Source organism: Onychostruthus taczanowskii, unplaced genomic scaffold, assembly GCF_017590055.1.
Source record: "Onychostruthus taczanowskii isolate IOZ18803 unplaced genomic scaffold, ASM1759005v1 scaffold99, whole genome shotgun sequence".
NCBI lineage: Eukaryota > Metazoa > Chordata > Aves > Passeriformes > Passeridae > Onychostruthus > Onychostruthus taczanowskii.
In genome coordinates, this window is record NW_024507990.1 from 1,447,483 (window position 1) to 1,471,931 (window position 24,449).

General features: G+C 46.5%; 1 protein-coding gene across 1 annotated transcript in view; it reads left to right on the forward strand.

The window, feature by feature from the left end:
• MAP2K4 (mitogen-activated protein kinase kinase 4) overlaps window positions 1–24,449 on the forward strand; it is a 64,918-nt gene that overhangs the window by 32,817 nt on the left and 7,652 nt on the right. Inside the window, exons 3-7 of the mRNA XM_041427377.1 lie at window positions 4,658–4,832; window positions 14,544–14,663; window positions 20,744–20,863; window positions 21,612–21,663; window positions 22,074–22,201. Coding sequence (XP_041283311.1) covers window positions 4,658–4,832; window positions 14,544–14,663; window positions 20,744–20,863; window positions 21,612–21,663; window positions 22,074–22,201 — 595 coding nt within the window. The remainder of the gene's footprint in view (window positions 1–4,657; window positions 4,833–14,543; window positions 14,664–20,743; window positions 20,864–21,611; window positions 21,664–22,073; window positions 22,202–24,449) is intronic.

A 24,449-nucleotide genomic window follows, 5' to 3' on the forward strand; every position in this document is an offset into this window, starting at 1 on the left:
AGCCTCAGGACAGCTTACATGGATCAGAGCAAACCCAAATTAGTTCTGCCCCTCTTGCAAGGATGCTGTTTGGTTATGAAAAGCAATAATTTGTTCTTCTGAGAATCCAAAAACTTTGTGACAGCACCAACATTTCCACCCTGCCTAGCAAAAAGAAGGAACATTTCTTTTGGAGACCTTTGCTAGTGAAATTCAAACTAGGGTTGATACGGTTTTAGCATTGGCCTTCAGGGTCTGAAAGTGGTTTTAGAAATGACACAGACTCTGAGACAGAAGAAACAAAGTTCTCCAAAATCTCTCCAGGCTGTCTGAGAGTCTTGCTAGAACAGCCACAGTCCTAAACCGTGTTTGTGCTCTGAAGTTTCACAGTGTCATTTGAACCCTGCAGTTTGCCTGGAAGTTTTTTTGTTTGGATTTACATTTTAACTTTGGCTGAGGGACCACAAATCAGTTTTTTTTAATGTCAGCCTTTTTACCAAGCATGTGGAGAAATAGAATATATTCTCATTAACCCTAGTGAAAATAGGAGCTTTAGTGAGAGACTTCAGAGCAGAGTCCAGCACCAGGCAGGCTTGGGAAGCACAGCTGGTTTGCTTGGATCTTTCTGCTTCTGCAGATTTTATTCATGTCAGCTGTACCATCGAATATGTCAGCTTTTGGGCTCCTTTGAGTCCTGCAGAGCTCTCAGCAAAGTGAAACAGAGGAGATAGGCAGCTACCTACATCTTTTTGGCCTTGCTTCATGTCTGTTGACTTTCAATTTTGCTTAAAAAACCCCACCACCTTTTCTCTGCTTCGTTCAGCAGTCCTTCTTTTTCGTGCCAAGGAAATGCTTGTTTTTAAAAGTTGTGGCCTCCCTGCAGCTGGTTATTAACAGCAGGGCTCGGGAAACTTTCACAGCCTGTCTGGGAGCTTCCCAAGGTGTCTGTGGGTCTCCATAGGAGATTTTGGGGTGCTGTGGCCATCGCAGACCTTCCCACGTGTGTCCAGCTGTGCAGTTTGTGGCGAGCAGCCTCGTGGCCGTGCCCGGCCCGGCGGTGCCTGGCGCCAGCGCCCGCCCGCCTCCTGCCAAGCTGGACACAGCTCTGACAAAGGACAACTGTTTGGAGGACTTGTTGTCTTGCTTGGTGCTCCTAATCCCTGGAATAACTGCTGTGACAAGCATAGTAACCATCTGCAGTGAGGCTGACACATTGGTGCCTTTCAAGTGCAAGGATCCCAGCCACCTCCTCGGCCCCTTTTTTCGTGGCTTTTCAAAGATTTTCAAAAGCAAAATGAGGAGCTGGAAGCTGAAGCCCTGGATGAGTTGTCAGGAGTTGTAGTCATTCTAAGGTGACTTTTGGAAATGCTACTTTTAACTGAAGAGTATCTAGCACACTTCAGCTATTTATATGATTTTTTAAAATCATATATGAAGTCCCACAAGTCCATTTTGCACATCCTGGGCATTTGGAGAATATATGTCCAATTTTGCCCAACATTCCCAGCCTTAGAGAAGGTTAGATTTCACAGTTAAAAACAAACTGGTAGGAGAAGGCATGTGTCTGCTGATTTCTGTGCAGACTCTGATGTGCACTAATCCCAGAGCACTAACTACTTTTTACCTTCACTAGAGCCTGGGCTGAGTGGTTGTCCTGCTATTCTCTGAAGCAGGCTGCTGTAGTATCCCGAGCACCAGGATGTAGTGCAGGGTTTAGGCAGGCTTTTTTGCATTTGGAGGCACGTCCACCCTATGGATTTATGTCCTCATACACCTGCAGCACTACAAACATACAGATAGACGTCCTGCACTAGCAATTTAGTTTTTATTGCCTCACTCAAAATTTTCCAGTTTATATAAATGCAGAGAGTCTGTGTTCTAGATTTGCATTTTTTGCATGGTAATCCTTTGGGATTTTGATTTACACCGAAAAATTTCTTATAAGTGTGGTTTTTTGGCATTAAAAGCAATTATTGCATTCCAGTTATGACTCTTGAGGTGGGCCATGCTGCTTAAAGGAAAACTGCCCTGTTTGCATATGGCAAATCAGCTAAATGAGCAAAACCTCTATTCAGGTATCTGTCACTCTGTCGAACTGGTAATTTGGTTATTTGACCATTTCCCTGGGTATTTGAGAAGAGCTAAGCAGGAGCTGTGCTTGCGAGACAAGGCAGATGGCATCATAAATACATAATGGAAATGAAGCCAAGCTCCAGGAGGGGAGGCTTTGGGGGAGGATGGTCATGGCCTGTCTGGATCCAAAGCCCTGGAGAGCAGCAGAGCCCTCGGTGCAGCCCTGGGGAGGAGGGGATGTTCCCCAGCTCCCACCTTCTTCCCAGCAGCTCGAGGCTGCATCCTGCAGCTGTGGAACAATGACCCAGATCTGCTTTCACACCACAGCTGGGGACACACAGGCTGCTTGTGTGACAGGGAAATAATGAATTCTAATTCCCTTTATCTTCTGGTGTAAGGTCAGAAAAGCAAAGTTTCCTACTCTGAAAAACAGAGGGAATAGAGGAGAAGGGTTTAATTGCTTATTTGAATAAATTGCCTCAATGTTTAAATTTTTTAACTCCATGAGAACTTTGCTAGGAAATGTTATTTTCAAGCAAGGGCTGAAAAGGGAGCTCAGTCTGTGAAAACTCAGTATTTCACCTCTCTGCTGTTTTTCCTCTGCTTTTTTGAAGAGGATTTACCTCTCAAAGGTCATGCTTCTTCATGCCCACCAGCTGGCAGGAGGTGAGGCAGGAAATGCCCATTTGTCTGTGCTTCCTTGGCATGGTGCTTCTCACCTCCCTTCCTCCCTCAACAAGAACTATTTTTATGGCACTGACAAAACAGGATGGTGGAGCTGTTAGACAAAAACCAGTTCAGGAGCTCCCAGCAGAAGCTGTCACTGAGACACTTGGCACATGTGGAGATCAGGTTTCCTCTAATTTTTTTTTTTCCATTTCTTTTTTCCTCTGTTCTTTTCTCTTTTTTTTTTGTCATTTTGCTGCTTTTTTTCATTCCTTGCTTTTTAGTAAGCAGTTTCCTGGGAGAACCCCATGGAATGCAGGGTTTGTTATGCACAGAAGCTCTGAGATTGCATCCATCCCACCCGTGCTGTCTTGTAGCACTAGCAGGTGCTTTCCCAAATCATTTCTAAGTGCAGTGTAGACACTGTAGGGAACAGCAGATCAAAATCTTGAGCTGGGCAGGTTAGAGAGCAGGAAACACCGTGGCAGACACAGCCCAGCAGTGGGGAGAGGAGCTGCTCCCAAATACTTTCATCAGACAGGTCGAGGGTTCAGGACGTGCAGCTGCTAACCCAAAGTGCAGCAGAGGAAGCCACTTGAACTGTAGCTGCTCCAGTCAATTGGCCTTTTGCCCTCTGAAAACCTGGGATCCCAATAAAACCCTGTCATGGTTGGGTCCCCAGCTGGGTGGTGTTTGCAGCTGCTGGTGACCAGTGTGGGATTTATCAGCGTGGAATCAGCCGTGACCTGTTTATTCCTCGGCTGATAAACTCAGTAAGCTCCATGTGTTTGGTGGAATCCTCCATGTGTGTTCTGCTCCTTGGGCCAGACCCTGACCAGGAAAGTGGGGGCTGGATCAAATATCCACTGGGTTTGATAGATCTCTCCTATGACGGGGGGGGTCACAAGGACTTGTGTGCTTCAAAATGTGTGAGATGAGTGTGCCCTGCAGTGGGAACTGTCTGCATTGCTCTTAATGCATCTTGAAAGTGGAAAATATGAGCTTTTGGCTTACTTCATGACTCAAAAAGTGTGAATCAGCTAATGAACTAATGAAAACCTGAAATTTTGCATGGCATTTTAAGATGAAAAGTGTTGCAAATACTTGTGCATTTCCTGCTAATTCAATGGTAGCATTGCTGCATGTGAATGAGCCAGTGGGGGACACCTTTGAACTCCTGTGTTCACACATTTTGGACATTCGTCTGCTCCTTAGCTGGGCAAATCCTGGTGGCTTCAGTAGGGACAGGGTTTGCCTGAGAAAGTTAATTTAGGTGCTTGGTGAAGACACACCTGAACAGGCAGATTTTGTTTTCATATGTCACAACGAACTTGTTTTGGTTTTTATAAATTATTGGCGCTTTATTTGGTTTTGGATAAATTAAATGATTATCGAAATGTATTGGATTTTGGAGTTTTTGGGTTATTTTCTTTTTTATAAAGGCAAACTTTTCCTAAAGTCTCGCTGGTTGACCCAGAAGAGCTTTGCCTGTATTGCTAGAATTGCAGCTGGAGGGGAGGCAGGTGCTGGGATGTGGTGGTGTAGAGCAGCAGGAGCTTTGGGGAAATGGGGCTGGGAGTGCTCTACAGGCTCTTGGTGCTGCATGTTACCAGATCCTGCTCACACCCTGATGAATTTTGTGCAAAGTAGAAAGAACTGTGTAAATGAGTGCTTAGAGTGACTCTATGAGACATATTGAATTTTATGCTGCAGCTGGAGAAACTTATCCTTAATTGAAGCTGTGGGCAAATGTATGTCATTTTTGATTTAACATTTTCCCTCACCCCTCCACCCCCACCCCAACCAAAATCCTTCGTGGAGTCAGATTGTTTCTGTAGCTTTGTGAACCCCTCTCTTCTAATGTTTAATCAAGTGCTGAAAAGAGACATTTAAAGACTATTTAAAATGTGGAAAAATTGCTTCCCAATATTTTTGACAGAGAGAGACTGAGAACACACAGCATTGAATCATCAGGAAAATTGAAGATTTCCCCTGAGCAACATTGGGATTTTACAGCAGAGGACTTGAAAGACCTTGGAGAAATTGGACGAGGCGCTTATGGTTCTGTCAACAAAATGGTCCACAAACCAAGTGGGCAAATTATGGCAGTTAAAGTAGGTGATGCCCATCCTTACATTTGTACTTTAGTCCTTTGGGATGCAGTGTGATGGAGAATTAAGTTTCTTCCATCTAGCACCCATCTACTGCTCTGTTCTATTTATTTCTGGTGTAAAGGCTGCTGTTTGCTGAAAATACAGTGTATAATGGGCATGTTTTCAGGTGATTTGTGAAGTTCTCATAATTGCTGTGCCCTTTTCAAAATGTCTATCAGGAGCCTGCTGTTCTGAGGGGATCACACGTCTCTGGAGACTGATGATGGGGCACGGGCCTTTCACCTCTGGGTCACTGGTTCAGGTACAGCCTAGGCTGGTGGTAGGCACGGCTTGACATCTTGTAGCTTCTTGGTGTCTTTTGTGAAATAAGGTAATGGCTTAAAATTAGCTGTTTATGTCAGCATGTGCCGTGGTGTGGCCTCACCAGGAGGAGCTGGAATGGAGTGGATGTCCTCTAGGGAATGTTGTGCTCTTGCTGCTGTGTGATGGAGTGTGTGCTTTGTGCTCACCATGTCAGACTGTCCTGGAGGTGGAAAGTCTAGCAGGTTTCTTGACTGTCCATTTTCTACTTTATGCTACCCCAAAACTCACTTTAGAACCAGGAACAGCCTCCTCTCCCAGCTGGGCAGTAATAGCCTGTCTTGCCAGAGCAGTGGTGCTCACTGGGCATCTTTGAGGAGCTGCTTGTCCGTGGAGGTGGGCAGCAGCTGTTCTCTGTCTCTCTGGTCCTTTCCTTTGCTCACTGCAGGTTGCTGATGACATCTTTCTTTAACTCTGTCGATGATATCAACTGCAAATGCTCTTATGGCTCCAAGGAGAAAGCAGAAGTGAGCTGCATAGGAGTCAGTGTTGCTGTCTTTTCCAACTCTCTGCCTTCTTCAGAATATTCTCTAGAATCTGGAGACATTTGCCCCTGCTGGTCTCGCACACCAAGCAGATGTATCTCAGCCCCAGCTGCTCTGAATGTAATTCCTACCTGTCTCTGGTGTGTCAGGTTACTGGAGTAACCCTCATCCTTTGATCTTCTCCAGTAAATACTGACTTCCTCACAGTGCTGGGATCACTGGCTAGGTCTCTTGAGTGGTCTTGATCACCATGCAGTGCTGTTTCAAGCTGGGTTTGAATCCCTGAAAGTCTCCAGTGGAGCTAGAGGTTGCCTGTAGCTAAAGGCTGGTTTCTTTCAGCCTTCTTCAGAATGTTCTCTGGAATCTGGAGAAATTTGCCCCTGCTGGTCTCGCACGCCAAGCAGACGTATCTCAGCCCCAGCTGCTCTGAATGTAATTCCTACCTGTCTCTGGTGTGTCAGGTTACTGGAGTAACCCTCATCCTTTGATCTTCTCCAGTAAATACTGACTTCCTCACAGTGCTGGGATCACTGGCTAGGTCTCTTGAGTGGTCTTGATCACCATGCAGTGCTGTTTCAAGCTGGGTTTGAATCCCTGAAAGTCTCCAGTGGAGCTAGAGGTTGCCTGTAGCTAAAGGCTGGTTTCTTTCAGTTGCCTTTGGCAGAACTCACGGGTGTAGTTTGCAGGTGACAGGTAGAAAAACATTGGTGTAGTGAAGTGATTCCTGGACAGCTCCATCTTCTCAGATTCTGGGTCTGTGACCTCGGTAGCTGTAGTTTTGCTGAGGGTGTGAAAGGGGCACATCCCCAGAGCTGAGTGGCTGTTTCCTGGAGCTCTGCAGTGGCTACAGCCGTGTGGAGAAGGACTTTGCTGGATTACCTTGTGTCATGGAGAAGGTGTCTGATGGCACAGGGCTTCTCTTGTCCCACACTGTTTGCACGAGGGCTTTTCAGCACCCTAGGTGAGCCTTGTCACTGTTGAGGGCCCGTGGTGGAGGTACAGCCATGTGGGAGGCAGAAGGCACCACTTGTGTCCTTGAAGCACATGGCTGCAGATGGCACAGTGCAGCGTGTTGAGCTGGCTTTCCTGAGGGATGAGATGTGTTCTGAGCCTCGGGGGTTCTGGGCTTGGGGGCTCACTTTTAAACAAGTAAATCTGCTTTGTTTATAGTGAGTAAAGCTAAAGCTGTGGGCTGGGCTGGTGCCACCTTCTTTTCTCTGACCCTATTTCTTTTGGGTGGACGTGACTGGGAAAGAAAGGTTGGAGGGTTTGGGCAACAACATCATTTCTAAAACAGTAGTGGTAAGCAACTGTTCTGTTTGTCCCAGTGGGGAGAAAACACAAAATTGAGCAAAGGAAGACCTGTGGGTGGAACAGTCAGTGAGGCCTCCAAGGCAGCAGCAGCAATTCCCCAGACTGGATGGTGCAGTTCTTTGAGATGAAGTTTCAGGATGAGGCTAAGCTTGGCCTAGTGACTAGCTCATCCCACACTCCTCAGATTTTCCTTTCTCAGCCTCCTGATGCTTTTGGGGCAGCTCTGGCTGTGCATTAATCTTCTGCTCCTTCTCTGTCTTGATCTGTCCATGTCTTAACAGTCCAGGAGGGGACTGTTCCCCTCCTGCTCTCTCCTTCTCTCAAGCTTTGTGGTCTCTTCACTGTGGAACTTTTGCCTTCAGTCCTGTGTTCTCCTTCAGTATGAAGCTCTTCTCTAAGAGAAGGTTGAGAAGGGAAATTTCGCTTTATGAAAATTTGTCAGTTTAGTGAGGTCTTGGCAATGATCTCTGTGGCACCTGCAGCTCTGAGGTGTGGCACCATGCTGAGGGCAGGTGACAGGATCCCTTACAGTGGAGCCAGTGTCTGGTTATTTGCTTGAGCTGCTGTTGTTCATGTGCTTCCCCAAGAGCAGCACCAGTGCAGCAGGCCAGGCATCCTTGGAAGGACATTCAGCACAAGGAAACAGCTTTATGGAAGCTGCAAGACAAAAGTTAGCTCTTCTGTACTGCTCACTAGATGCAGAGAATTGGTACAGGGGCCTGTCCCAACTGCTCCTCCATCCTTCTCCACCACTCCCCACATTTCCACTACTGTTGGCTGCAAATTCCCAGTGCGGTCAGGAAATTCCTACCCCACTTCTGGAAGGGCTGTGTCCTGCTTGCTGCTACCATGACCAGGCTTCTCACCCCATTCTACCACAGGGAGATTCAAATCCTCCTTGTTCTGCAAGTGTGCAGCTTGAAACATTGCTCATTTCCCCTTGCTGGAGTCTTCCTCTGGCTGAAGGCAGCTCCTGCTGTGCCAGGCCAGCTGGGCACCTCTGGTCACTCATCCTGCTCCCCTCAAAGGGTATGGCTGCCAGGGCATATCTTCAAACCCTGTTCCCAGCTCCTTTCTCTTGCTTTTTGTAGCCTGTCCTGCCTTTGCCCAAGGAACATTTCCTTGAAGCTTCCCAAGCTTTCCCCTGCTTGGGAAAGTTCAGTGTTGCAGGGCACACGGGCTCCTGTGCCCCTAGCACAGCCTTTTTTAGCTGGATATCTAGTTTTTCTTACCACTGAAGGAAAAGAATTCCTGAGGGCTGAAATGTCACCAAAATAACTTGAGATCTGCAGGTGGAGACGCTGTTTTCTTTCATTTTCCCTTGTAACTCATTTTGGACTATCAGCCCATGCTGATGGTTGTAATTTCTGTCCTGGCAGATGCAATCCTTTAATGAGTCTCCTGGAATGGGCAGGGCTGCCAGGCCCTGGGTGAGTCAGGCTTTCCATCTGTGCTCCAGAATCAGTAGAAGAGGAGGAAAATGATCCTGAAATGAGCCTCATTGTGTCTCTGGCTAAAAGGACTACAGCAAAGCTTCAGCAGGTGGAGCATGGCTGGGATGATGAGCTCTTGTGCCCTGTCCTGCTCCTCCCTCTCCTTTAGCCTTGGTCATTCTCTGTGAATACTGGTTTCAGTGACAAAAAGACATTCTGTACCTCTTTGGGAGCAGGTTGGAGGCTGGAGTGAGCTGCAGGAACAGGGACCTGGTCCTCCTATTGCTGCCACCTGCAGTTGTTTGTGCACCCCTTATGCTTTCTGCATAAAGAGCTGCAGGGAGAGCTCTCAGGAGGAGGGGGAGAGGATGAAGGAAAGAGGGATCCAAATCAAGAGGATTTACAATCAAACTTTCTCATGTTTGCCCCTAGAAAATATTGCATTATGTTTTCCTAATCATCTAAATTTTTATTTCTGAATAAAAACCAATCCTTTCATTCTTTAGGTCGTTTCCTTTCAGATCTTCCTGGAGTTGCACCTTTTTACTCTGGGTCAACTGCCATCACAGTCTTCCTGTCACTGAAAATAACTTTTCATTTTCTTAAGGATTTTTTTGGCATATGAGGTCAAGACTTTTCCAGGTGGGAAAGAGAACAGCCCAATTTTGTCCAGTGCCAGATCTTGCTATGCAAACCAATAAATGCAAGGCCAATTTATATGTTGAATCCTCACCTTGTCAGGTCTCTGTTCCTGGGAGAAATCTCTTTTCCTGGCTGATGTGTGTCTGCTGCACCAGCTCTTTGTGATCATGCCTGGTCAGGCTTCCAGTTCTACCCACTATCCTTTGATTTTTGCTTCTGGTTTCTTGTTTTTGTGTTAGTCTGGTTTTTCCCACTCTGTGGCAGTCCATAAGTGACTTGTGACCATTGTCCTGGACTTCCCACTGTGCAGAGAGCCCTGGTTCCTCCTCAGGATCTGCTCCAATGCTGTCCTGCTTTTGTCTGAAAGGCTCCACAGTAGATGCAATTCTCCAGCCCTTTTTGTATTTGCCCTCCAGTGTGGTGGTGTCCCATCTGCTCCAGGGACTGTTCCTCTTGTTCTGTGAGGGTACCACAAACTAGAGGCACATAGAGAAGCCCCATTTATTTGGAGGAAATGTTTCCTTGGGAAACTCACCCAGCTGCTGGGGGTTGTAATTTCTGGCCTGAGGTTTCCTTCTGGCCCTGGTGATAGTTCACACAAAAAGAATGCTTTAAAAGATCCTTCGAATATGAATTAAAAAAAAATAGCCCAAACTGTAGTGAAAGCTGAGGAGCATTCTTCCAGTTAGAGCAGGATGCTCTGCTTTGCACTTAAATGCTGTACAGGGTGTGGGTTCTATTAGCCAGAGTACTTCACAGTGCCTCTGGAAAGCTGCTTATTTGAAAAGTTCATAAAATAAATAAGAACATATTTAAAACAGTCAGCCTTTGATGTGTTGAGTGGCTCTTGTACAGGTCAGGAGCCTAAACACAGCAGTGGTGTTCCTGGCAGTGATGTCTGAGCCTCAGGCTAAGGGAGATCTTCACCTGCTCCTCACCTCTTCTGCCCTGCAGCAGGGAACACCTCAGACATCATCTGGGGTTCACCAGCAGCAGATTCTCCCAGTTTTGTTTCAACCAGTTCAGCTGGCTGAGAAATACATCACCAAGAGACGAATGGAGTGGTTTGTGCTTTGCTTGGCCTTCAGGCTTCTTATCACTGCCCCATGGAAGCATCTTGCATTTCTTTTTGATTGAATTATTTTTCTATCAGGGATGGTTACAGCTGGGAGAGTAACCCAGCTGGGGAAAAGGGTGGTTTTGTCCACAGTGTTCAATTTTCTTCCACCTCAAAAAAAAAGTGATTTTCACCTGTAGGCCAGAATTTTCTGTGTCTTCTGATATCCTCAGCCTGGGTGACTTAGTCCCACTGCAACATTGCCTAGTCCAGCCTCCACTTGCAGTGGACACTCACAATGTCCTCTACAGTCAGTGTTTTCTCTTTAGTTTAACAGTATTTTTGATGTGCTTTACTTCTTCTCTAAACTTTTCCTAATGAAATCAGAAGCATTTTCAAGATTAGTTGGGTAATTGGAAGTGTCAAACCCATGGGCCCATAAAAGATCCCTGTTGTTCCTGGGGAGACCAATAAGCCCTGGAGCTGTTCCTTGTTCTGAGCACAGTATCTCTTGTACATCATTTTGGTAGTCAGGGCTTGTTCTCTCATCCACAGCTTCAAACCAGAAGTTCCTGTCTGACTTTTTCAGGTTTCTCGATGGTAGTCTCACAGCTTAAGGAGGTTGCTATGTATCAAATTCCCCCGAGAGCAGAAATGTAACATTTATTTATACCTCCCTGGTCCCTCCATCCTTTCCTAGGTGCCTGATAACCCATAAAGACCATCAGAATGATACATTAGTATATTTAGCTCTGTCCAGAGGCAAAATTTCTCTTCCTTTCCGTGTCCCTATGACTTCCAAGAGGAAGTCTTGGGGTTTTATTGCCAAACCCTCATTGTAATTCTTCACAAAATTGAGTGACACCTTCAGAATTTTCTGTCTCAGTCATTTGTTTAGGTCTGCTTGCTGAGAGCTGGGGAAACCAGTGTTCCCAGTCCTGCTGGTAGGGCAGCTGGGGAGGGAGTGGATGAGTAAGAGCTGGAAAGGAATGGTGAGAGAGTTAGAGCCTCATCACAGGAGGTGGGAAGCTAGTTGAGATCTACTTCAGTCAGCATTAAATGTGTTTCACATGGGGAGATAGATATTCCCATCTTCAGCAGTGACTGGGCAAACCCTCTCTTTGCTACTGGTTTGTTGTCCCAAATCCCTGCCATCCCATGGAAGGCTCACTTCTCCCATGGCACTGCCAGGCACTGCTGTGCTGAGCTTTCAGCTGAGGACACAGGTGAGCCCCATTCTCAGGGCAGTTCTGGATTGTCTCACAGCTCAAGGAGTTGAGTTTCATTTTAGTGTTTACAGCTTTTTTTTTTTTCCTTTTTTTTTTTTAGATTTTTTTTTCAACCAGTCACTTCATGCTGCACCTGAACCTTTCTGTGTGCATATTGGGCTGGATGATGTCTCTTCTGTTTTGGATCAAGTTTCTGGAATCTGCCTGGTTTCAGGTTTCAGGGTGGCACAATCCACAGCACAGACTGTGCTTTTGCTGTTGATGCTGCTCAGAGCATGGCTTCAGAGCTCTTCTTCCTGATGTTAGAAGGCTTTGTCCTAACCTGTGTTTGAATAAAAAGGGCTGGAGAATTTCTCCTAAGAGGCTTTGATACAGTTTAAATTGGAGGCCAACAAGGAATTGTTAAGAAGAAGACTCCATAAGCTTCTACTACAAATCCCCCTTTTTCTGTCTGTGGCTTGTTTGGCTGTGGGGTCACTTAGCAGTGACTTGTCAGTGGCTCCCAGGAAGGTGGCTGGGCTGAGATCTGTAAGGCCTGAAGTGCAGTCAGCCCCTGTGCATCCCTGTCTGAACTGCTGCCTTCAAGCAGCTGCCTCACCTTGTGTCTTCCTTCCCTGCCATGTCCCAAGTTCTTGGGGAGCGTGTCTGTGGGATCTGCTGCAGTGCTTTGCACCATGCCTTGGGCTTAGGAAAGAGGCTGTATCATGGCTCAGGTGCTGTTTGGGTACTGACTGCTGTTGGCTCTCCTCTCTTCCCTGTTCTGCTGCTGAACTGGGAGTACTGGGCTGCAGCAGGCTCCCTGGCACACTGCAGCTGAGCAGAGCCACCTTGTGCAGCCTGGGCTGGCCCTGTCTGTGTGCTGTGCTGCATGCTGCTCCTCAGAGTTCTCCCTTTCTCTTGACTTTTTCCAGCAGTGTTGTGTGAGACCTCCCAGTCTTGTATCACAGCATTCCTTTCACTCCCTGCAGCAGTATTTGTTGTAGTGTCCACGCTGGCTTCTCAAGCTGTCCTCTGGCCTGTAGCTGAACCCCTGTCTGTGCTCTGGGTGCTCTGCCAGCCCCTTCTTGCTGGGAGCTCGTGTTTTGAGGAGTGTTTGGGTTCAGTGTTGTTCTGGAGTGCCATTAGAATCACCTCCACCACACAGTGTGTATTTCACATGGTTTCCAGTGCTGGAGAAGTAGTAGCACAGGAGGAATGTCAGAGGTGGGAGGAGTGCTTTGAGGAGAAGAGGTTGACTTTGAGGAGGATGCTGTGGGGTTGGCTGGACAGGATTGTGCAGGTGCAAGGGGAGTGCAGAGCAGGGCTGGGACAACTCTCAGAGGACCAGGAAAGAGGCTTTTTGGAGACAGACATGGAGTGGGCACAGGAAGAGAACGCAAGTTACCATATGGAGAAAAGTTCCTTCTGGTTCCTCACCAGAGGTGATCTTTTCAGTGTGGGTCGTGTCTCAGTGAGAGGCTGAGCTATTGGTCATAGGTCTCACCGTGGTGGCTTTGGCATCCCTCACCCTCTGTGGAGGTGAGAGCAGCGGCGTTTCCATTTCACACAGTGCTGCTGGTGTGTCACTGGGAGGGAGGCATTCACTCTGCTCGGCCTTCAGCCCCTCGGGGAATTGCAGAGCTTTGTACAGAGAGGGCACAAGAGCAGGAATCAGCCGGTGGCTGTCTGAGCTTGTGACACAGACCTGAACCAGTGACCTGGAGGTGAAGTGTTTTAGTTCCATTCCTGGCCCGTGGAGCTGCTTCTTGCTCTGTTGGTGGCACAGAACCCCACGTGCTCAGCACATCATGGATATTATGGACTGTGGGTGCTGGAAAGTCTCCTGACAGGTCCCCAAGAACTCTAGGATTCACAGGGTGGGAAAAGGGCAATATAAACATATTATTTACTGGTCTAGACCAAACTAGAGGTGCTAGAACATTAAGAACAAGTGGTTAAATAACCAAAATACCAGGATACACTACAGGTAAGGAAAATTACAGTGTTGATACTGTCCTTGTTTTGTATGGATCACAAAATAAGTCCTAAAGTACATAATGGTGCATTGTGGTGCTATATGAATGGCCAGCCTTGAAAGTGCCTTCATTCACCTGGCCTGGGCTGGCTGATGTGTGTGGTCCTGATGCCACCAGCAGTTGCCCACAGGGCCATAGTATTGGTGAAATGGGTGCTAGTATCTTGCAGATTTTTTCCACAGGCTTGAATAATTTTTCTTTCTTGGGTAGCCGTGTAGTTTTTGTTCCTGAGGATGGTCCTGGCTACCTCTGTTGCTTTGGACTTCTTGCCAGATATTTTTTCTTGGTTTTTTTAATGGTTTTTCAACATGAGTCACAGCTTCAGGATCACGATTTCCTCACTTGTGATTCAGAGAATGTATTAATTAGTGCAAGATGTTAAATATATCTGTAAAATCACATGAAAAACTGTATGGTCATTTCCATCCTTCATTTAACCAGTTTCATGTTTGAAAATGGACAGTTTTCTGTTTTCAAATGTGCATTGTTCTTTCAAGCCCAAATGAAACTTTCCATAATATATAGTGTATATATGAAGTATAGTGTGTGTATACATATATATCTCTATATACACATGGGGTATGTGTCTATATAAACTATCTTTTATACAGTGTTGATGTTCCCTCAGCCAGTACTAGGTAAAGGATTGTTAGTTTTATGAGAACTTACAGGACTGCTGCCCTTCATTAACATTACCAGAGAAATGTGTTCCCTGGGTTATGTGGCAGTCCCTTCTCCCCAGCTGTGGTGGAGCCTGTGGAAGGAGCTTTTTTGGCTTCTTAGAAATTTTAAACATTATGTTCCTTGGTTAAATTTCAATCCAGTCTTCAAGCCCCTTCCAACATGGCTAAGAACTGTGTGGGAATTTGTTTTGAAATGAAAGCCTGGATTTGGTATTTTGCTGTAGTTTTCAATAAAATTTCAGCTCTTTAATTTCTTCCTGACATTTCATGTGAAAGTGTTGATACTTCTGTGAGGACTGAGGGCTTTATAACCTGATTAAACAGCTTTAGAAGTGTTCAGTTACATTTCTTATTTGAGAGCACTGCTTGATTCTCCAGAGTGTTTTTGAGCATGTTTGGGTTTGGGCTTCTGGTCGCTTGTCTCCACCAGCAGGGCTGAGGATGCAGTAATGGCATGGAAGTGATGAAGTCTCTGCCACTCTTCCTCTTTCAGAGAATTCGGTCGACAGTGGATGAGAAGGAGCAGAAGCAGCTTCTGATGGACCTTGATGTAGTGATGAGAAGCAGTGACTGCCCGTACATTGTTCAGTTTTATGGCGCACTCTTCAGAGAGGTGGGCACCCCAAACTTGCTTCACTTGTAGCAGACTTTGGGTTTTACCTTGTTTTTTCCCCTTTGTCATTTCAAACTCGTGCTAAGGAGGAGACAATTGATTTTAGTTAGGTTTCTTGGTTCTCCACTTTTACTGAAGGGTGTTTAGCCAGGAGATCCAGGTGTCTGGGTACTTCTGAGCAAGACTTTGGTCCCTTTTCAACAGGAGTTTTGGAGAAGATGAATATTGAAATCTGACTGCTGCTTCTCCTTCCTCCTGTGTCTCCTCTGCAGGGTTGGATTATCCCTGCTCCTGTAATTGCTCTGTTGTTGAAACTGCCACAGTGTAGGGGGACAGACATGGAGCCCTCACCTGTTTTCCATTACTTCAGCACAAATCCAGTACCTCTGCTTAAGGGAAGGAGGAAAATAGAGACCTAAGGGTTGCAGGTGGTCTTTGGGGATTATCAGGCATAGCAACCTGTGCAGAATCTTGTGGGGTTTTACTGGAAAACATTTAGAGAGGGGTCAGTGTTGTAAGTAAAACCTGAAACTGTGTCTGAATATTTAATTCTTGCTTCTAGAGAGTCTGCCTCTGTAATTTTGCCAGGTCACTCCTCTGGCTTTAAATCTCATTCTCTAAACTCAGCACAATAATCCTTGCTTTTCCCATGCTCTGCTTTTTCTGATCTTTTTGAACACAGAGCCATTTTGGGCCAGCAGGCATTGTCCATGTTCACACAGTACAAGCTCCTACTGTGTGTGGAGCCTCAGCTTGGCTGGAAATTTCCAGCTTTGCTGAGATAAAGGTGGCAGGGCTGTCAGCTGGTGTGAGGAAAGGTCTGTGGACAAAACAGTGTTTTAGCAGATGCTAATGAGCAACATGCTCAGAGCTGTGCAAGCCTCTCACCTCCCTTCAGCTCCGGACACATCCCAGGGTGTAAATGTAAATACATAAACAATATAAAAACTTAGTTTAATCAGCACCCAGATGTCAGCTCGACTGCACTCTTTGTTCAAAATCTCATCATCCTGCAGCCAGGCAGGGCTCCCAGGGCTCCTTGTATGCTCTGTCTGGGAAAGGTTTCATTGGCATTGCTCTGGTTGGAGTGAACTCCCCTTTTTCTCCTTCAGGATAAGTGGTGTTTGCTTCAGAGATGAAAGCAGCCTCCTCCTCTCCTTGGTCCCTCACTGCCTAGGGATGCTCCAAGTCATGTTCCTCAGGGGTACACAGGGTGAGCTGGGAGGCTTCCATAATGTTTTCTGTCTTGTCCTATTAATTACTTGTTCCAATATTATTAAGTAGAATCTTAATATTTTAAATATAGCAAAGTATGGCACCAGAGAAGCACAGGAAGGGAAAAAAGGAATTTCATCAGGATGTTTGGATCTGTCTGATCCCCCAATCTGTTTGTCAGATCTGTTCTCAAATAACTGTGAAAGATCCAGGTCACTGCTGCACCATCCCCTGAGGTGTAAGAGCTCGTGGGACATTGGTAAAGACCAAAACTCTCTCAGGAAATCTGCAGCAAACTATATAAAACAAAGCTCTTTGTTCCAGCATTTCAAGGTGAAAAATAAGGAAATCCTTTTGGGATTCCCTGCTCTGAGCTGGCATTCAGATTCTCTGGCTATGGATGGAGCAACCAGTGAGAAGTCTTCTTTGTTTGCTCCTTAAAGGTGAAAGACTCCATGTGAGCCTCTTTACAGGAGTTTACCAGGCTGAGCAGGCAGCTTGTGCAGCCAGAGGGTTGGCAGGATCCAGGCAGCTCCAGGAGAAGCAGCAGGGCAGCTGGCACAAAGGGAAGGCAGGCAGCCTTCCACAACAGGGAGTGTTTGATGTGGAGAGGCAGAGCTAAGCTCTGGGATCCTGACAGTTTGGGAATACTAAACCAAAAATTGGATGAAATTATGCAAAGTCTTACTTTGTAGCCAGACAAGCATCCCAGCTTGCAGTCAGGGAAGTAGCTGTGAACACAAGTTCCTGTGGCAGCTTCTGTGAATACCAGCAGTTTCATTTGGAAAAGCAGAAAATACTACACAAAAAAATTCTGTAGTTGTATTTTCTCTTGCTTGTTCTACATTTTGTGACAGGGAGAGTCTTCTCTGGGTCCTGCTTGTCCCTCAGCAGGCAGCACCTGAACCTTCATCATTTGCTGCCTGTTCTTCAGTCAGGAGGGACATTTCTGTCACTTTATGTCTGTGCCTCTGATGGAAGGTGTAATAGTGCAACAAGCACAGGTTGATTGCCAGTTGCAGGACTTTGCTTCAGCTCATTGGCACCCACTAGATGAGATTCAATTGCTTGGTCAGTGAAACAAGAGCAAAGCTGGAAAAATAAAAGACAGTGTTTCAGTCTATGCATGGAATCAGGGGCTTCAGTGCACCATGGTTGGCTTTTTGGGCTGCAAGCACATTTCACCAGCTCATGTCCAATTTTTCATCCACCTCCCAGCCCTTCTCCTCAGGGCTGCTCTAAATCCCATCATCATTGTACTGGTGAGTGTCCTGACCCAAGTGCAGGATTTTACACTCACTGAACTTCGTGGCGTTCCCTCTGGCCCCAGGAGCACAGCAGGTTTTTCCATACTGCACCCAGGAGAGCCCAGAGTCCTGTTAGTGCACACAGAGCTGTCCACATCAGCCATCAGAGAGCTGATTGAAGAGGATCTCATGCTCATGTGTTTCCTCTCAAGGCTGTATTTGATAGATGGGGGAAGAAAAAAATTAAAAAGTTGGTTGACAGGGGTTCTGCAAACATTACACTTGAGTCTCTCCTTGTGAGAAAAGAGGAGCTGTGGGCTGAGCCCACAGGGCTGCCCTGGGACCCCCAAGACATTGGCCCTGAGCATTACTCTTTTGAGAGGTTTTTAGGTCTGAGAATAAAAAAAAAAATTATTCTTTTCTTGCCTGTCTGCTGCAAGCTTTACAGCTGCTCTGGTTTGAAACAGTGCCTGTAAAGCTGGGAATGTTTGGGTAGTTACCATGACCACACTAGTGGCTCTTCAAAGTACCTGTTCTGATTGTGTTTCTCTTTAAGAGGGGAAGAGGAAAGAAGTGTTGTCTGACTTGGAATTTCAGGAGTGACTCCTACACAGTGGAGTGTAGTTGAGCCAAGTTTAAACCAATAAGTTCAATACTTGATAAAATTATTCAATGAAAAATTCATTGCAAGTTGCAGAACCTGGAAGGCAGCTGGGTAAATCAGCCTATGGGAACTTCTGCTGGCAGGAGAGAAGAGCTGGGATGGATGTGTTGGTAGCACAGTGCTGGGCTGGTGTGAATTGCTGACACAGCCTTGCTCACTTTGATCTCTTTGCTGTTGATGCACCTCACGCTGTTTTTATGGAAATCCTTGACTGTGCTGCCATTCCTCAGCACTGTTATCAGTCCCTGGTCTGTAGGGAAAGTGTCCTGTGTGCCATGTAAATATATGGTGGTGGTGACATTTGTCAGTCTCTCTCACTGGTGTAGCTGCAACTTGCATGAAGAGCTGGCTGCCCCTGCAGTGAGCAGATGTGGTAAACCTTCAGTGTTTGCATCACAGAGTGGTGGGTGATAGCAAGGACCTCTGAGGTCACCTTTTGCAACCCCCATGATCAAGTGAGGCCACTTGACCAGGATTGTGTCCAAATAGCTTTTGAATCTCTCCATGGATAGAGTCTCCACAGTCTCCTGGGGCAACCTGTGCCAGTGATTAATCCCCCTCACAAAAAGTGTTTCCTCGTGCTCAGAGGGCACCTCCTGTGTGTCCCGCTCATGTTGCTCAGCACCACTGAGCAAACCTGGCTCCATCCCCTGTGCAGCTTCCCCTTAGGCTGATGAGGTTCCCCTGAACCTTCTCCAGGCTGAGCAGTCCTCTCTTTATCAGCCCTTCTCTTGGGATGGATGCTCCTGTTCCTCAGTCATCTTAGCTGCCCTTTGCTGGAGTCTCTCTTGCACTGGGGAGCCCAGCACTGGTCACAGCACTCCAGGTGTGCCTCACCATTGCTGCATGGAGGGGAAGGATCACCTCCCTCCACCTGCTGGTGATGCTTTGCCTCTTGCTGTGATCCTTCAGCCCAGCAAAGATGCATTGTTGGCTCATGTTCAGTTTAATGTCCACCTGGAGCCACAGGTCCTTTCCTGGTGAGCTGCTCTCCAGGTGGGTGACATCCTTGTGGCACCTGCTCCCTTGTCAATGGGAATTCTCTGCATTGAGAAGCTGAAGCAGCTCCATTGCTTGTGAAGCAGCTTCTGTATTTGTCCTGGACAGGGATATTTTGAATTAAATGCACAGGGTGTTCCTGGACATGTTTTGGAATGTCTACAAGGTGTGCATTAGCATCTGGTAATCTAATACCCACTAAGGACTAAAATACATTCTTTGGGAGTATAGCTTGAACAAAAAGAGAAAATTAAAGTTCTTCTTTTGTCATTTTATGATCAGAAATCAACCTGACTTAAGAGGCAAAATGTAAAATGAAACTCCCATTAGGGTGGTTTTGTCCTCACAGTTCACCATGGAGCAGGGCTTGCCCATGTACATCCATCAGCACTTCTTGGTATTTGGTCAGGAAGGCAGCTGAGTCCCCAGCCAGTCTTCCTTTTTCTTCCTGTTAAAATTCACCAGTTTACCAACAGATAAGGCTCTTCCAAGTCCCAGGAAGAATTAGCCTGTAGAGTTTTGGGTCTTGCCACCAACCTTAAGGATGCTGCACAGTGGAAAACGTCTGTTATCTTTTTCTATTGATGTTGCTGACATAAATTGATGTAGGGCAGGTAGGTTTTTATATTACCAGATCAATAAATGCCCTCATTCAGGAGTTCTGTATGGCATCTACTTCAGGACATTAGTAAACCAGGTCTTTCCTTGAGTTCTTTTGATCATAAAAGGGTTTTTTTTTATGCTTAAAATTAGCCATTGGATAGAAATTTGTTGTGCTTATTTGAGGTTTCAGTACCATACACATCCCAACCTATGATGCTGAGTGGATGTGAAACCTTGGTTGTGATAATGGAAGCCACTCCCAGTACTGGTGCAGCTGGACATAAATACAGGGCTGCAGGTGGTCAGTGGTATTCTGGCTCTCTGGAAAAACTCTAGTCCCCCACAGACTCAGTACGGTAGCCCAGGAATATAGCCCTGTCCCCATTTTTTTATAAATCTGATCAAAACAGAAGCAGTTTTTGGATGATCCCGTGGCCAGTAGAACCAGTCCATGAGAGAGAGGATGCTCTCACTACAGACAGCTCATAAAGCTCTGCTGGGCTTCCAATCTCACTTGATTTATGCACATCACTGCCACTGGAGCCACACTGCCTGCCCTGAGCCACTCTCCATCGTATACAAGTGCTTCATCTGCACTTTGACATTGTTGCTAATGCAGAAAAGAGACATTTTCTACATGTATTGCCCAGTTTTATTTCTGAAGTTTAAATCTGAACAGTTCCTTAGCCAACTTCCTCCCTAGCCAACCTGTGGTCTGTAGCAGCCCAGGTTCACCTTTTTCCAGGTTCCCTGAGGTGTGCTGGTCATGCCCTCATCCTGCTGTGCTGCTCTGGCCTCTCACTGTGATGTCCCTGCTTTCATGTCTGTCACAACACTTATTCCATCCACTGCTTTTTTTGGGTGCAGTGAGAGTTTTCTGGGCTCAGGCTTGTAGCAGCCCTTGAGTAGATGACCTCAGCTCCTGCTGTGCCTTGAGCTGATGTAGAAAGCCTGATGCCAAATGAGCAGTGTAAGCTGGAGCTGCCATGGCTGTAAACCAAAGTCTTCTTCCCCAGCCACACAGCCCTTCCTGGGAAAGCAGCTCCCCTCTTCTGGGTGTTCCACTGTGCCTGCAGCCTTCTGGAGAGCAAAATAGTGTGAGGCTTGGATTTGTCTGGGTTCAAGTGTCTAAACTGTAATGCCAGGTGTGAGCTGGGCAGGTAAATGCCTCTGCTGTGAATGGGATCAAGTCTTTCATTGCTAAAACTAATCAAGCTGAATTCCATCTTTTCTATAGAATGGATGTTGCTGTTTATGTATTTAATAGGATTCAGTGGATCTCTGTATGCTCTCTGGATTTGTATTTCTCATTTTTATATCAACAAGTAACACACATTCTTTTCTCTTTCCAGGGTGACTGTTGGATCTGTATGGAGCTCATGTCTACCTCGTTTGATAAGTTTTACAAATATGTATATAGTGTATTAGATGATGTTATTCCAGAAGAAATCTTAGGCAAAATCACTTTAGCTGTGAGTATTTTGTTAAAACTTTTTGTTGAAGATAATTGAAAAGCTCAGATCCTTGTTCAAGCACAGTCCATGTGAAAAGCTGGTTGGTCTGTGGAGCAGAACTGCTGCTGCTGTTTGCACCACACTGGGAATGGTTCTTCAGGGTGCTCGTGACTTTTCCACAGTATGTTGCATGTTGTAAACAGAGCTCCTGGGGTCAGTCATCAGTTCATAAACAGACCCCAGGACCATCTTCCTGCTCTGTCTGCTTGAATGTGAGCACCAGCAGCACAGACACCACTCCAGACCAGAGAGGCTTCTGGCAGTCTTCTACAAAGGCTCCCAAAAGCACTGGAGAACCTGGCTGATGTTTTCTTGATATAACCTGGAAGTTCTGGACTAATGAAAAGTCAGATAATTGAAACAATTGTGACCTGCTGAAAAAATACAGCATAGGGCTTGAAATAATTTATTGCTGAGGATAATTAACATCAGAGATTGTTCTGGCTTCACCCCTTGCTCCCCTCTCCCAGAGTGGGATCTTTGCAGGTCACAGGGGATGTGTGTTCACTTTGGCCATACCCTCTCTTATATCACCTTTTGTTTGCAGAAAAGGTTCAGAGAAAAATGTTTTGTTACATGGCATATTACAGCATTGATATCTCAATATATTAAATGCTTTTTTCCCCTGTTCTTGGAGTTCCAAAAATTTAATAATCACAGGACTCTTACGACATCTTCTTATTTTTAATCTATTTTTCTTTCCTAGACTGTGAAAGCACTAAACCACTTAAAAGAAAACTTGAAAATCATTCACAGAGGTGAGTTCTTCGTGTATTTTTTTAACATCATGTCTTTTCTTCTTGTCTGTTAAAATAATTGCAAGAACTGTTAGTGGCCTTTGTTTCACTCCAAGTGTAAACACAGCACCTGTACCGCCGTGAATCTGAGTGCAGGTTTTGAACAAGTGTCCCAGTGCCTGTTCTGTTGCCCCTTCAGCCTGTGCTTTTTCCATGTAAGTGTGTTTTCAGGGTGGCTGGGCATCTGCTGCTGCCTCTGGGCACGTGGCATCTCCGGGGCTGGCTCCATCCCCTCGTGCTCCCATGCAGGATCCAGCGCCAAGGGTGACGGCGACGGCGCGGCACTGCCGGCCTCCATCCTCTGCAGCTGCTCCGCTTGAAATTGAAACCTCCAGCCATGACTTACTGCTTTACATTTCTTCCCCCTGCAGACATCAAACCTTCCAATATTCTTCTGGACAGAAATGGGAATATTAAACTCTGTGACTTTGGCATTAGCGGACAGCTCGTGGACTCCATTGCCAAAACGCGGGATGCGGGGTGCCGGCCGTACATGGCGGTGAGTGGGACGGGCTGTGGGGGATCTCACCCTCCCTGGGATCAGCCTCTTCCTGTGGGCTGGGCTCTGGGGTATCTCACCCTCCCGGGGATCAGCCTGTTCCTGTGGGATCTCACCCTCCTTGGGATCAGCCTGTTCCTGTGGGATCTCACCCTCCCTGGGATCAGCCTGTTCCTGTGGGATGAACTGTTGTATTTATGGGGTGCCCTTGTGGCAGAGAGGAATGATCAATCTGACTCCATGTTCTCAGAAGGCTAATTTATTATTTTATGATACTATATTATATTATATTAAAGAATACTATTCTAAACTATACTGAAGAATACAGAAAGGATACTTACAGAAGGCTAAAAAGAGAATAATGAAAACTTGTGACACTTTCCAGAGCCCTGACACAGCTTGGCACTGATTGGCCAATGAGTCAAAACAACTCACAGCAGAAACCAATGAAACAATCTCCAAACACATTGCAAAGCAGCAAAACCCAGGAGAAGCAAATGAGATAATATTGTTTTCCTTTTTTTCTCTGAGGCTTCTCAGCTTCCCAGGAGAAAAATCCTGAGCAAGGGAATTTTTCTGAAAATGTGACTGTGACAATGAACACCCCTTTCCTGGATGAAACTGAGCTCTGGATCAAGTTCTGCTGTGGCAAAGTGTCCCAGTTCCTGGGTTTTTGCTGGGTTCCTCTGCTGCTGCCAGGGCTGTGGTGTTGGAGTGGAGAGGAGCTCTGTGCCTTCCAGCAGCTCCAAAACACCATTGCCCAGGGGAGCAGGGCTGTCAGAGTGTGGGTTTGTCTTGGTCTGCAAGAAATCCATTTGCTCTGGTAAGATTATGTCACAGGAGTTATTGCAGAGCAGAATTACAGTGATTTTTGTAAACCACTTTAATTCCAAAGTGTGCCAGAACTTCATTCCAGGAGAATGTGATTCTGGAGAGCAGCAGTAGCAGAGCAGCTGTGTGGAAATTGCTGGGGCTGAGTTGTGGCTCCTGGGAGTCTGTCCTGCTTGTTTGCTTCCCTCCCCCTTCCAGAGAGAAAAGCTGTAGTGGTGACTTTGGAAGCTGTCTGAGGGTTTTAAACACTTCAGTGGTTCAGGGTGCTTTGAAAATGCATCTCTGTTCTCACATGAGCCAAGGGTAGCTTGTGCACGGAGCTGTGTGCCTGCTGCTGTTCATTTAACTTTAATTTTAGTGCCTGTCTTTAATTTTTGTTACATATTTATGGCTCTGTATGCTGAAAAACACTGTTTTCTGAACTCTTTTTATCTACCACCGAGTACAAAAAAGGAAAATCTCTCTCTTCCAAGGCATGGCTCCCACCTGGCTCAGGCCATGGCTCTCAGTTGGCTTTTCTCTGACTGTGGTGTCCAAGGCAAAACCTGTGTGCCCTGACTGATCTTTCTTTGAGCCAAGGGTGGGTGTTCAGTTCTGCTCAGGCTGTTGGTGTAGTTATGCCATGACAGTTCCTGAGATGTCTGTGAATAGCTGCAGTGCTCCCTTTCCCCTGGGATGGGGTGGGTCAGTGCTTCCATAGCCCTTTGGTGTTCCTGTCTGTCTGTCTACATGCACTCTGTGATTTGTGCAGCTCCAGTCTCGGGTGGACTTTTAAGTGAGCAAAAGTGTTGCAGTTCAGTTTGTGTTTTTCAGAGCCTTGGCAGGGCACAGGTTTTGTGGGGCAGCCAGCAGCTGGCAAGTGATGTGGGAGACGATTGGCCTCTTCCCTGCTGCTCTGCAGCCTCAGTGACTCCTTTCCAAGTACATGAGCATTTCCACGTACCAGGGAGCCTGGGAAAAGGGGAGATGTCCCCATTGTGCAGGCAAGTCTGCCAGATATTTCTCCAAGCCAGCAGAGGCTGATGTCTGAGGGGATGCTGCGATCAAATTGGATGTACCTGGGAAGGAGTCAGGCTACACACTCCTTTCAAAAGGAAAATAGTTGTTTTTTAGTGTAAAATAGGCCAAGAGTAGTAGCTCTGTTCAGCCAGGAGTCTCTCCTTAGGGCTGCTGGGTGCTTCTCCCTGATGATATTGTCTCATTTTGCAAGGCTCACCAACCCCATGGCACTCACCCCTGAAGGAGCCTGGTCCCCACAGGGCTGTTGGTGACAATGACACTGGATGTCAGCCAGTCTGGCTGTGAGTGCTCTGAGGAGGCAGCAGGAGCCATGTCCAGCTGCCAAGCAAGTGCTGTGGGCTTGAACCAAAATTGTTGGAGCTGTCAGAGCGAGCGGCGCCTCAGCCTTGGGCTGCGG